Below are 13,606 nucleotides of genomic sequence, written 5' to 3' on the forward strand. Positions count from 1 at the left end.
ATACTTACCTGGCACAGGAGTAAACCATGATCATCTAGGTGGTTCTCCCAAAGTGAGGCCTTTCCATTGCACTCCGGTTGGGTTGACCTTTGCGATCGCCCCAAATGTGGGCGACTCGGGTGCGCTATTTCTAAGTGTGGGGTCTGCGTTCGCGCTCACCCCGTCATATAATCGAAAAACAGACAAAATTAAGAAGGATTCTCCCGCAAATCAAATAAAGAATAGCTGCTCTCGGTCTACAGCTATTGTACACAAACATTGTTTTTTGTTAAATCCATTTGCACTTATTTTCCTACAGCCTTTCAACGGTCGTTGGCGCCCCCCCTATCCCCTTATCATATGAGAACCACTGAGTTAACGTACAAAACACTCGCAATAATATTTTGAACTGAGCACTAAAAGTTGCTTGTTGTGTGAATGGTTTCGTGTTTTCACTTGTGTTACACTGTCTTGTTTCTATAAACTAGTGGAGGGAAACTTTTTCTGTCCACTGACAACCGGGGGGGGGGGGGGCTTTTTTGTTTACATAACCGTTAATTAGCGGTTTGGGAAAATAGACTTAAAAACGATAGGTACTGGGGTTGATTTATTCAATTAAAATCTTTAAGGCAGTGCCCCAGCATGGCTGCAGTCCAATGACTGAAACTAGAAAAACAAAAGATTTTTGTTTTTGGCAATATCGTTCATGAACTGGTGATTGTCAAACACTCACACACCTTCGGCCACTGCGTGGCACCTTGGGCAAGTGTCTTCTGCTGCCTTACGACTGGATTCAATAAATGGAAACTTAAAGAAGCCCTTCATATATATATACATGCACATATAGATGTAACGACAGATTTGTACCCCAGCCCCCACTGACTTTGTTGCCTCATACCTACCATCATTTCTTCTCAATATTCAAGCCAGTTATAAACTAGGCGGAAAGATAAAAAGAATGAGATGAGATTACTTCGATTAAAATTTATCTTCAAAACAAAGCCGGCCTTCATCATCATTGTTTAACGTCCGCTTTCCATGCTAGCATGGGTTGGACGGTTCAACTGGGGTCTAGGAAGCCAGGAGGGCTGCATTAGGCCCAGTCTGATCTGGCAGTGTTTCTACAGCTGGATGCCCTTCCTAATGCCAACCACTCCATGAGTGCAGTAGGTGCCTTTTATGTGCTTTTTACATGCCACTGGCACGGAGGCCAGTCAGGGCGGCACTGGCAACGGCCACGTTCGGATGGTTCTTATACGTGCCAGCAGCACTGCTATCACAACTACAATTTCCATTGATTTTTGAGCAATTTCGATTCTGATTTCACTTGCCTCAACAGGTCTTCGCAAGCAGAGTTTTGTGTCCCAAGGAGGAAAGTTATGCATAAGTGGGCTGGCTACATCCTGAAATTCCAAGATCACCTTGATGGTGCATACACCAAGCTCCTGATGATGGCTCAAAAAATATCATGGCATGAGCCCAAAACCAAAGAGAAAATTTATGGATACATTACACCTATATCTAATATTTTTGCAAAGTAGTCTTTGCTGTCATGCTGAACATCAAGCTATATTAGATGTTATGTTTGGAGACTTCCACATTCTAATAGAGGATGAAGACTCTTCAACAACAATGATGTTATAGGCTGTGACATACATGAAATTGAGGACCTGCAAAAAGTAAAGATAATGAGGAGGGGGCAGAGATTCCTTGTGCAGCATATCAGTTGTGGTCACTTGAAGAAGATGAAAGAATTGTGGCAGGTATGTGTCTAAGTGGGGAAACATAGCCAGAAGGATGCAATTCTGGAGAAGTAAAAGAAAAAAAAAAGCTTACAGATCCTTGGAAATGAGATAGTATGTGTTGGCAGGAGATGAATATGAACTGAGAAAAGCTTAATATCAAAGAAGCCTTTATAAAAAGGACAGAATTTAGTTTTTTGAGAAAGAGGAGGTGTAATTTTATTGGTTGTAGTCTAGATTTCAAATGTAATGGAAACAAATTCATCACAAGGTTTTGGTCTAGCAGAAGACACTCGCCCAAGGTATTACACATGAGATTGAACCTAAAACCATGTGGTTGAGAAGCAAACTTCTCTACACAACCACATATCATTAATAAACATGATCAGCTATAAAATTCCTGAATTTGAAGAATTATGCAACACATAAGTTTATTAAAGTTTGTTTTCCATCAATAGCTAGTGTGATGCAGTGGAATGTAACATGAATTTCAAGATGTTATATAGCTAAAGAATATCTCTTCCCTTTGACAATAAATTTTTGCCCCTAGAAGGATGTGCAACATTAACAAGCTAAGAAACAAATGAACATTAACAAAACACCTATTAATTAAACAGTGATATGTAAGGTGGTGAGCTGGCAGAATCGTTAGCACACCAGGCAAAATGCTTAGCAGCATTTCGTCCGTCTTTATGTTCTGAGTTCAAATTCTGCCAAGGTCAAATTTGTCTTTCATTCTTTCAACATTGATAAAATAAGTACCAGTTGAACACCGGGGTCAATGTAATTAACTTCATCATCATCATCATCCTTTAATGTTCGTTTTCCAGGTTCCAGTATCATTTGGCTTGGTTTCTATGGCTGGATACCCTTTCTAATGCCAACCATGTGTGCTGGGTGCTTTTAACATGACACTGGCATAAGCGCTTTTACATGGCACCGACATGTAGTTGTGTTAGTCAATATTCTGAGTTCAAATCCAACTCATTTCTTTATCATCATTGTCGATGGACCACTCAAAGAGGTATGTATACATTATCATTTTCGTAACATAATTTCTGTAGTATTTCAAGATGTTTCTGACACGTATTTTGATTCACATGGCGGAGATCCAACATTTCTTCACTTTTTCCAGAATTTCTTCTCTTTATTATTTTTTTTTTTTTGCGAAATATGTACAAAAATACGGAGTTTATGATTCATGTGTGAGTGTGTGTTCTTGATACTCGTTTAGAACAAGTAGTTTTACACCAATTACACTATTTTTTCTTAGTTTAAAGGCCGTGGACTGAAGATGTGAAATTTCCGAAGCCTCTCCCCCACCCCTCTTTCGCGAGTGCGCATTTTTTTTTTCATATTCGTTTAGAGCAAGTTGTTTTACACCTATTACGCTGTTTTTATTTTTGTTTTTGTGCCCGGTTCAGACGCTTTCGGAAATTCCTGATATAAATTACACTATTTTTTTTTTTGTTTTGGTGCCCGGGTCAGCCCCTCAGACGCTTTCGGAACTTCCCGATGTGAATTTTCCGAGGCCTCTCCCCCACCCCCCTTTCGCGTGCGCGAATTTTTTTTTCATATTCGTTCATAGGAAGTTGTTTTACACCTATTACACACATTTTTTTTTTGATTTTCTGATAATCGTAACGCCCTATATTAACCTAAAATATTTATAAAAGTCTAAAAAGAAATATTTGGAAATCAGAACAGAGAAAAGATCAACATTGACTAAAACTTTACACATGAAAAATTTTTTATTTCTTCCTTTTACAAAACAGAATAAATACATACATAAATACATTTTTTAAAAAAAATCTCAGCAACTGATATGTTAAGTCAACAAATACTGAACACAAAAATTCAAATAATTGTTACAGTAAAGCAGATTCTTCATAAGGCATTTGTGTGTATGTCTGTTGTGTGTGTGTGTGTGTGTAATGTATGTATATACATACATATGTGTGTGTGTGTAAATATATATAAAAAGTTTGTGCGTGTGTGTGTTACTCAAAAGCTTTATTTAACTCAAGCAACTCCTCCAATCTTCAGAATGTCATTTGCCAGAGATGTAATTGCAATATCTGCTGTAGAGCTGGAAGAAAAAGATTATACAAGTGAGATTTAAGGTAGTTTCTTTTTTTTAATCATTTTTATAATTTAAGTTCACCAAATGTCTAGTTTATTGCAACTTCTTGTATTCAACTCTATTTTCCAAATGTCTCATCCTTCAGTTATGAAAATTTTGAGGGTAAACTGTCACCATTTTATATTTTTAAATTCATGCATGTACATTGTTGTTTTCTGATTTTGTTGGCTACACAGTATAGTAGGGTCAGTTGGGTACCATCTGTGAGATAAACAGCACCGGAATCTCCAATACAAACGTTTCAGAGTGTTTAGGTATCAATCTGAGGACATGTATCAAGAGTGATAAAAATCAAACATGATGGTGATTGGAATGATCACTAGTGATGGTGACATTATGCCTCCATTCATCTTCCCACACGACCTTACACTCAACACGGAGGCATACATCAAGTGCCTGGAGAGATGTAGTGCTGCCCTAGGTCAAGAGGGTGACTGCTGGAAGACCCCTATGTCTGGCAACAGGACTCTGCACCGTGCCACACAACCAGGAGAACCCAGTCATGGTTGTCAGACATATTTTGTGACCACATCACCCTTAACATCTGACTATCTGACTTTCCAGACTGCAACCCCCTTGATTATTATGTGTGGGGCGTTGTTGAGTGAGAGACCAAGAAAATTCTTTGTAACACCAAAGATGAACTGAAGACAAGGATTATGGCAGCATTTTACCAATTTAAATAAGGAGACCATCCAGAAGAGTTGCAAGAGATTCCAAAGTCGTCTGGAGGCTGTGGCTAAAGCCAATGGCAATTTTATTCAATAAATTTACTCCTTAGTATTTTGAGATATTTTTTATTAAATTTTGGTAAATATGTTAAAATGAGATGTCAGTGTTATTTCATTTTTGCATAATTTAAATGACAGTTTATTTACCACACCCTATATATATATATATATATATATATATATATATATATATACCACAACCAACACTATTCATTATTTATCTGTCTACTGTCTAAGATCTCCCCACAGAGATGACAGGGTACTGAGATGACCTATTCCTCTCAGCAGCATTGAGGCTCTGTCTTCTGGCACCCACTCTTCCCTTAATCTTCTATGTTACCCTATTTTCTTCATTTCCCCGCCCACTGAACTGATATGCTCTGTGTCCAACTTAGTCCCTATCTCTAATCATCTGTCACACTATCTTCACTCATAGCACTTACCTGCACATTTACCTTTTCTGCTCTTCTATCCTACTCTGTTTCATATTCACATTGTACCTGGACCTCACATCTCTTTCTCTCTCTCACTTTCCAGGTGGGCAAGCCATGTATTCACCTCTTCAACAAGCCACCTATTCCTCTTCCTCTATCATAATTTCTTATTCCTCCAGTCAGTCTTGTCTTACGAGTACTTGGTGACTTCATCAGTGCTGGTGCCACATAAAAAGCATGCAGTACATTCTGTTAAGTGGTTCGTATTAGGGAGGGCATCTAGCCATAGAAACAGTGCCAAAGCAGACATAAAATCTAGCAGAGCTCTCTGTTCCTCAAACTGTCCAACCCATGCCAACATGGAAAAGGGGATGTTAAATGATGGTGATGATATACATCTTAGTTTTAAGAACTGGCATACCATATCCCTGTTTGTCATACGAAGTGATTAAAACAGTTGATATCAAGGCATCCAGCATCCATAAAACACTGCTTCAAAAACTCCTACCCAAGCCATGCCAGCATGGAAAAACAGACATGAAAAGACTTATGATGATATATGTGTGTGAATGTGTCTGTGAAACAGTGCATTTAGTTGTGAAATTTTCTATCTATTTAGCTATCTGTCAGTCGGTCTGTCTGTCTAAGATCTCGCAGGAATCAATGCAATTATAATAGGATGAAATAAATACATGTAGGGAGGGGAACAATGTGGTCAAATAAACACCAATAAAGAATAAGAAAATATAATTTAGTTAGAAATGGTTAAAACTTACCTGGCTGTGTGACTGAGTGATTTAATTACATTTAATAACTCCAATCCATTCCGTTTTAAGGTATTGGTATGGTGTTTTTCGACTGTCACCTAATAGGAATGAAAGACAGTGAAAACTTTTTGCATAACTCTTTATTCATTTTTTAAATAACGCTTAAAATTAACTATTTGTACATACTTGCATTGATGTGCAAGCTTGACTGTTTGGTTAATAAGCTTGCTTGCAACCATTTGTTGTTTTTGGTTTCAGTCCCACTGTGCAGGCTTTGATCATACTCTGCATCGTGGCCGTTTGCCAGCCTGCTCTGGCCCCTGTGCCGGTGGCACGTAAAAAAACACCCACTACACTCACAGAGTGGTTGGCGTTAGGAAGGGCATCCAGCTGTAGAAACACTGCCAAATCAGACTAGAGCCTGGTGCAGCCTCCTGGCCTACCAGACCCCAGTCGAATCGTCCGCTTTGCGAGTGAATTTGGTAAAGGAAAACTGTGTGGAAGTCCATTGTGTGTGTGTGTGTGTGTCTTAGTGTTGTGTTTGTCCCTCACTTCCACCATGTTCGACAATGTGTTGGTTTGTTTACATTCCTGTAGCTTAGCAGGTTGGCAAATGAGAATGATAAAATAAGTACCAGACTTGAAAACAAGTACTGGAGTCACTTTGTTCGACTAAACCCTTCAAGGCAGTGCCCTAGTAGAGTTGTAGCGCAATGACTGGAACAAGTAAAAAATAAAAGAAGATAAGTTCTTGCACTGAAGTATTTTCCTGTATAAGAGAGCTTTACATAGTGATTATAAGTCTAATTTTTGGAGACTAGGGAGATATTTTAAACTGTTAACTGCATCTATTCCTTCTTATTTATCTCCATTTATCCATGTACACAGACAGGATTTGAACTCATTAGCTTTCGTTTCAAGTAGGGCTCAACACCTTTTCTCACTAAGCCATGATTCCATAAGATAAACATTTCAAATTCAAAGATTTAAATAGCTTAAGCTGTTTTCTTTCTGTTTTACACTTGTTCCTTCTTGACGGCATGACTGGAATGGTTTCAATAAATTTCAATATTTGCATATTTTTGGAACAGTTGTTTCAAAACTAGATGCTCTACCTACCAGTAAACAGTAATATAGGAGCTGAACTTGTTTCTCAGTCAGACAAGCTGAGCCAATTAAAATTATGTACATTATTCAAGAGCAATAATACAGAAACTTTAAGGATGAGATGAATGTAAAAAATGACAAAGATAATTACTACTTACAAAACGTTTTATAATTCGTAGAATCAATTTCTGTCTTTTGCTGTCAGCAATTTTCAATGCCTTACAGTAGAACATCTGGTAGTAAATCAATAGATTGATGGATAAACAAAGGTTGACATTGATACAAAATCAGACATTTGTTAAAGAGAGGAATAGTCAACTGAAAATAATGCAGTAGTTTGTCTTTTGGTGAGCTGGCTGGCAGGACCATTAGCATATCAGACAAAATGCCAAGAAGCATTTTTTTCTGACTTGTTATGGTCTAAGTGCAAATGCCACCAAGATCAACTTTGCCTTTCATTCCTCTGAGGGAAATAAAATAAGTACCAGTTGAGCATTAGGGTTGATGTAATCAACTGAAATCCCCCCCCCACACACACACACACTTAATATTAGAATAAGTACCAGGCTTAAAGAAAAATAAGTACTGGGGAAGGGGGCAACTCATTAAATTGAAAACCCCATCAGGGCTCTGCCCCAGCATGGCCACAGGCCAATGAATGAAACAAGTAAAAGATAAAAAAAAGACTACTTACCATATTTTCATCAGTCAAAGCATCTTGACATTCTCCTCCAAACAACTGGGCTGTCAATGACAGCAATTTAGTGGCAACTTCCTGGATTTCACAGTCAGCATGACACATCTGAAGAAGAAAAAATATTCCAAAAAAGATAAAGATATAGTTGTATCTTGAGTATAAACATAGAACTACCTAATTAATTTGTTGCTGTTATTGTTAAAAAAAAATCTATTGTAATATCTACAGCATTTTCTTACTTATTTCAGTCATTAGACTGCAGCTATGCTGGGGCACTGCCTTGATAGGTATGTACACCATGCAGGTTTCCCAAGCTGTCATCCATTTAAGAACTAACTAGGCTCAACATTGCTTAACTTCAGTGATTGGATGAGAAATGGTGTTTACAATGTGATATGGCTGTAAGCATGTTGACTTTCTGAAATAGTCTTCTTACCGAGTAAAAATACTTTGGTTCTCTACTCCAGAGGAAGACTGTATTCACAATATCAATTGCTGTATACCTGTACAGATAAAGTGAACACATTGACAACCAAGCTAAGAAAGGAGCATCTATACCAATGGGTTCCAACTGGGGTCCATGTGACCCCAGGAGGTCCACACAAACAAAATAGTAAGTTAGAGATCCACAGTAGTATATTAAAGGTTCACAAAAAGTTTTGATTTAGATATATTTTTTACAAGAAACAGCTAGGTTTCTTTCTCTACATTTTACACAATTCAACCTACACAAGTTAACACGTGAAAAACAGAATAGGAATTTTGAAAACAGTATCAATAAAACTAGTTTTTAAACATTGAACAGCTATGGAGGTCCACCAGAATACAACAGTAGTCAAAGGGGTCTACAGATAAAAAATGGTTGAGAACCACTGATCTATGTAGTTACAAATGGTTTAGTAATTATAGCCTTTAACATTCAGTTTCTGTGCTGGTGTGGGTTGGATGGTTTGATAGGATCTAACAAGCCTTAAGACTTCTTCATGCTCGAAAGTCAACTTTGGTATGGTTTCTATGGCTCAATGCCCTTCCTAACACCAACCACTTTGCAGTGGTTCAATAGGTGTATTTTTCTTCCTTTTTTTTTTTTGTGACGCTAACACTAGCGAAATCACCAAGTAACTTGCAAGACAAATGATAGAAAAAGAAAAGAGATAGGGGAAGATGGTTTTATGCCAGGTGTCGAAGGCTAAAGCATGACAGAAGGAAAAGCACAGGTGTCTTCATGTAGAAGAGATACATGGCTACTCCGCATTATATGAGGATGGGTGAAAGTTGCTGGAAGGAGGATAAAGATAGTGGCAACAAGATGTTAGAGAGGATACTTGAAAGATAAAAAGAATGTTATAAGAGAAATTAGAGACATGGATCAGGGGAGGGAATCATCATCATCATCAGTTAACACCTGTTTTCTACACTGACATTGGTTGAATGGTTTGACAAAATCCCGTGAGCCACAGGGCTGCATTTTGTTCCATCTCAGCTTTGACATGGTTTCTACAACTGGATGCCCCTCCAAATGCCAACCAATTTGCAGTGTGTACTGGGTGCTTTTTTTCATGCTACCAACACTGGTTAGGTTGCCAAGTAACTTGCAAGACAAGAAAGGAAAAATGGAACAAAAGGAAAAGGCTCTCCCAATTAAGTAGTGGTAGTACTGTTACAGCTGCTAGTACTGGTGCTGGCAGGGATATTCAAGAAGGTAGAGGAGGTGATTTGTATGTCAGGTACAAGCAGAAGTGTCTTGCTATAGAGAAGAGACATGGCTAGCCTACATTTATATGAGGATGGGTGGCAGTACCTGGGAAAAGGTGAGATAGTATTGGTGGAGATGCAAGAGTAGAAGCAAGAGATGTTACACAGTGATTTCATAAGAGGAGAGTGACAGATGGTTAGAGATGGGAGTAGAAGTAGATGTAGTGAGTGATGAACAAGGGTTGAGGAGTATCGGTATATAAAGGGTGCTGAGATGTTCCTGGCTTTAAGGGTTTCACAAAAATCCTGGTTGGAGGCCCAACCTTCTAAATTCTTTTACAGGGCTTAGAAAAACTGAAGGACTGCTACAATGTATGTGTGAATCAAAGGGGAATATGTTGTATAAAAATCATAATTAACTGATCCTCTAATATTTTCTCTTACCCAAAGCCAGGAACTTTTCAGCACACACACACACACACACACACACAAGGGGGTACTGAAAAAGTTCCTGGCTTTAATGGTATTGCAAAAGGCCTGGTTGGAAACCCAACCTTCGGAGTTCTTTTACAGGGCTTCGAAAAACTGAAGGACCATTACAATGAATGTGTGAATCGGAGGGGAATATGTTGTATAAAAATCATAATTAACTGATCCTCTTGTATTTTCTTTTACCCAAAGCCAGAAACTTTTCACACACCTCTCGTAGAAGGGGTGAAGAAGGTTTCAGAGGCTCAGGAAAGAGGAGGTGACAAGGCGCGCACGCACGCACACACACACACACACGCACATGTATGTATGCATGCATATATGAATCTTCAGTTGTATCTTTTGCTGACATATATTGTTTGTGGGGATTAAGTATGGAAGAGTGGAGTGTCACTAATTAATTAATAATAATAATAATAATAATAATGATACAACAGAATAAATTACTGTAAACCAGATAAAAAAAAAACGAGAAAATATAAAATACTATACCAGTTGAATAAGCAATGGGTTGACATCTATAAAAGCTTTGTTTACGAGAAGTAACTGTTCAGCACGATTATTATCAATGATGTCTTCACTTCCATGTTTCTTTGCCTACAAAACAATAAGCAATACTTTTACTGGACATCACCTTCAAGAGTACAATAGACTACATTGATCCCAATTATTATTAACTAGCAGTATATCCCGGCGTTGCTCAGGTTTGTTTTCTTTTCGACGTTAGAATTGAATTTTTGAAAAGTAAAAATTTTGCATTATGTAGCTTATTATTCTCTTTTAGTGAACATTTTTCTGGTTGAAATACATCGAAAAATGGCAACACAGCAGTCAAAAAATCGTAAAAAGTAGCGATTTTCATAGAAAAAAAGCACTTTTTTGATGTAAATAATTTTTGGTCTTAACACGGTCCGATTTGAATTTTTTCTTCTATGGAATGAAGAACAAGCCTTCTTCTATCATACTCTCAATTTTGGTCAACTTGCGCCGCAGGGTCTCGGAGGAGAAAGTGTTAGTTGAAGGCTACCAAACCTGCCACACACAGACAACTTCAGCTTTATATATAAAGATTAGTAATTAATAACTTAATTAGTTACAGGTATGATTGTGTGGTTAAGAAGCTTGCTTCCCAACCATGTGATCTTGGGTTCAGTCCCACTGTGTGGTGTCTTGAGCAAGTGTCTTATACCAAAGTCTCGAGCAAGTGGATTTGAGAGATGGAAACTGAAAGAAGTCTGTTGTGTGTGTGTGTGTGTCTGTGGGTGTTGGTGTCTCCTTGCCTTGACATTGCATGATGATCGTAAGAGAGTATCAATGGCATGCTAGCATGAAAAAATGGATGTTAAATGATGATCATGGTAATTATCTTACTGACGTCAGAAGGATGAGAGACAAAGCAAACCTGGACAGTATATGAATTGAGAATTTAAAGAGAAATAACCAAAACAAGATATTTTGTTCCATGCACCACCACCCATGAACTGCATATCCCAAAACATTACTTCTTCAAATAGCAAGCTAGAGTTACATATATATGTATGTATGTGATCACCGTGACCGACCAGGCTATCGGATGTTGCTACACATCGCTGGTCACAATGTGCTTCGCATTGTTTTAGCCTTCAAATGATGCCACCCTGCTGGCTAAGCGAGCAGGCTGACAGAAGAAAGAGTGAGAGACAGTTGTGGCGAAAGAGTACAGCAGGGATCACCACCACCACCCTGCCGGAGCCTCATGGAGCTTAAGGTGTTTTCGCTCAATAAACACTCACAACGCCCGGTCTGGGAATCGAAACCGCGATCCTACGACCGCGAGTCCGCTGCCCTAACCAATGGGCCATTGCGCCTCCACATGTATGTATGTGTATGTATATATATATATAAATATAGACCCATGCTCGCATGAAAGGCAGACGTTAAACGACGATAATAAATATATATATAAAACAGGTAAAGATCTCGTTCAGTCATGAATGACCATAGGATTGCACCTAGAAAGTTGCCTTCTGATGCCCAAGTCCAGGCAAGGTTGTTTATGGAAGACCACCAGTCACCCATGCATACCAGCATCCCCTCTCCAAACCACCAATGCTATCCAAAGGAAAGACAAAGGCCGATACAGCTTGGCATCAGTGACATTGCAACTCATTTCTACAGCTGAGTGAACATGATACAAAGTGTCTTGCCCAAGAACACAACACACAGTCCAGGAATCGAACTCACTACCTCATGATTGTGAGCCTGAAGCTCCAACCACTGAGCTGTGTGCCTTCACACACACACACATACATAGATTAGGGATAGATATTCTCTGTATAGAATATACTTCATAGTGCTCAAGAGATTTGAACTTGAGCAGATAGAGGAGTAAATGCAAGGACAAACAAATTAGGCAAGATGATATACAAAAAATGTTAACTACATTTAATAGAAAAAAAATGTACATATGTTTACATAAAAAAGGTCCAACTTACACAGAGTAGAAATGATATCAAGAATTAAAGGGTTGAATAAGAGTTTTATGAGTCCAACACCTGTTTCTGGGGACTTGGTGGTCCAAAATAATGACTGTAACTTAATTCCGTCATCAGTCAACACTTCAGATGTAAAATTCTTTCCTGAAGATGGAGGCTGGTAGTATCCAATGATGGAATCAAGTTACAATCGTTATTTTGGACCACCAAGCCACCAGAAACAGGTGTTGGACTCGTAAAACTCTTATTCAATCCCTTTAATTCCTGATATCATTTATACTCTGTGTAAGTTGAACTTTTTTATATGCATATATGGCACATAAAAAGCACCATTCAAGCGTGATCATTACCAGCATCGCCTTACTGGCACTTATGCTGGTGGCACGTGAAAAAACATGCAAGCAAGGTCGTTGTCAGTGCTGCCGGACTGGCTCCTATACAGGTGGCACGTAAAAAACACCATTTGAGCATGGCCATTGCCAGCACCGCCTGACTGGCCCTCATGCCGGTGGCACATAAAAGCACCCACTACACTCTCGGAGTGGTTGGCGTTACGAAAGGACATCCAGCTGTAGAAATTCTGCCAGATCAAGATTGGAGACTGGTGCACCCATCTGGTTCACCAGTCCTCAGTCAAATCGTCCAACCCATGCTAGCATGGAAAGCGGACGTTAAAGAATGATGATGATGATATACATCTTTTGTATTAAATGTATATTGACTTACCTAACTTCTTTGTCCTTACATTTACTTTATATATATATATATATATATATAGTGTCTTCTACTATAGCCTTGGGCCAACAAAAGCCTTGTGAGTGGATTTTGTAGATGGAAACTGAAAGAAGCCCATCGTATATATATATATATATATATATATATATATATATATATGATGTGTGTTTGTGTGTCTGTGTTTGTCTCCCCACCATCGCTTGACAACTGATGTTGGTGTGTTTACGTCTCCCTAACTTAGCAGTTTAGCAAAAGAGACTGATAGAATAAGTACTAGGCTTACAAAGAATAAGTTCTGGGGTCGATTTGTTCGACTAAAGGCCACAGTATGGCCAATCAAATGACTGAAACAAGCAAAAGAGAATATATATATATATATATATATATATAATAATATGAAATATTTTGGTATCCAGAAGACTCAAAAGGCAGGTAAGGCTATGTAAGTGCTATGGAAGGTCCACTGTTGCCACTGTTAATCTCTCAGTTCAATAATAGCATGAGTGAGGAGTTTAAGGCAGGTTGCGTATGTGTGTTAAATAAAATAAGATAACAAGGCCAAGGCAATTTGATATTCCTAGGACATTCATAAAATATCCTAGGAATATCAAAT

The 13,606-nt window shown here is 38.4% G+C and overlaps 1 protein-coding gene and 1 non-coding gene across 2 annotated transcripts in view; one reads left to right on the forward strand and one right to left on the reverse strand.

Annotated features, from left to right (window-relative positions):
• LOC115220026 lies at positions 1-164 on the forward strand. The gene has a single exon (XR_003882415.1). It is a non-coding gene; the product is annotated as a U1 spliceosomal RNA (small nuclear RNA).
• Positions 165-3,453: 3,289 nt separating this feature from the next.
• Positions 3,454-13,606, reverse strand: part of LOC115219841 (serine/threonine-protein kinase ULK4-like) — a 57,621-nt gene continuing 47,468 nt past the window's right edge. Inside the window, 5 exon segments of the mRNA XM_036509458.1 lie at positions 3,454-3,810; positions 5,806-5,894; positions 7,062-7,136; positions 7,598-7,705; positions 10,277-10,381. Of these exon segments, the coding sequence (XP_036365351.1) occupies positions 3,744-3,810; positions 5,806-5,894; positions 7,062-7,136; positions 7,598-7,705; positions 10,277-10,381 (444 nt within the window). The 3' untranslated portion in view covers positions 3,454-3,743.

The sequence above is a fragment of the Octopus sinensis genome, linkage group LG15 (assembly GCF_006345805.1).
Source record: "Octopus sinensis linkage group LG15, ASM634580v1, whole genome shotgun sequence".
NCBI classification, from domain to species: Eukaryota; Metazoa; Mollusca; class Cephalopoda; order Octopoda; family Octopodidae; genus Octopus; species Octopus sinensis.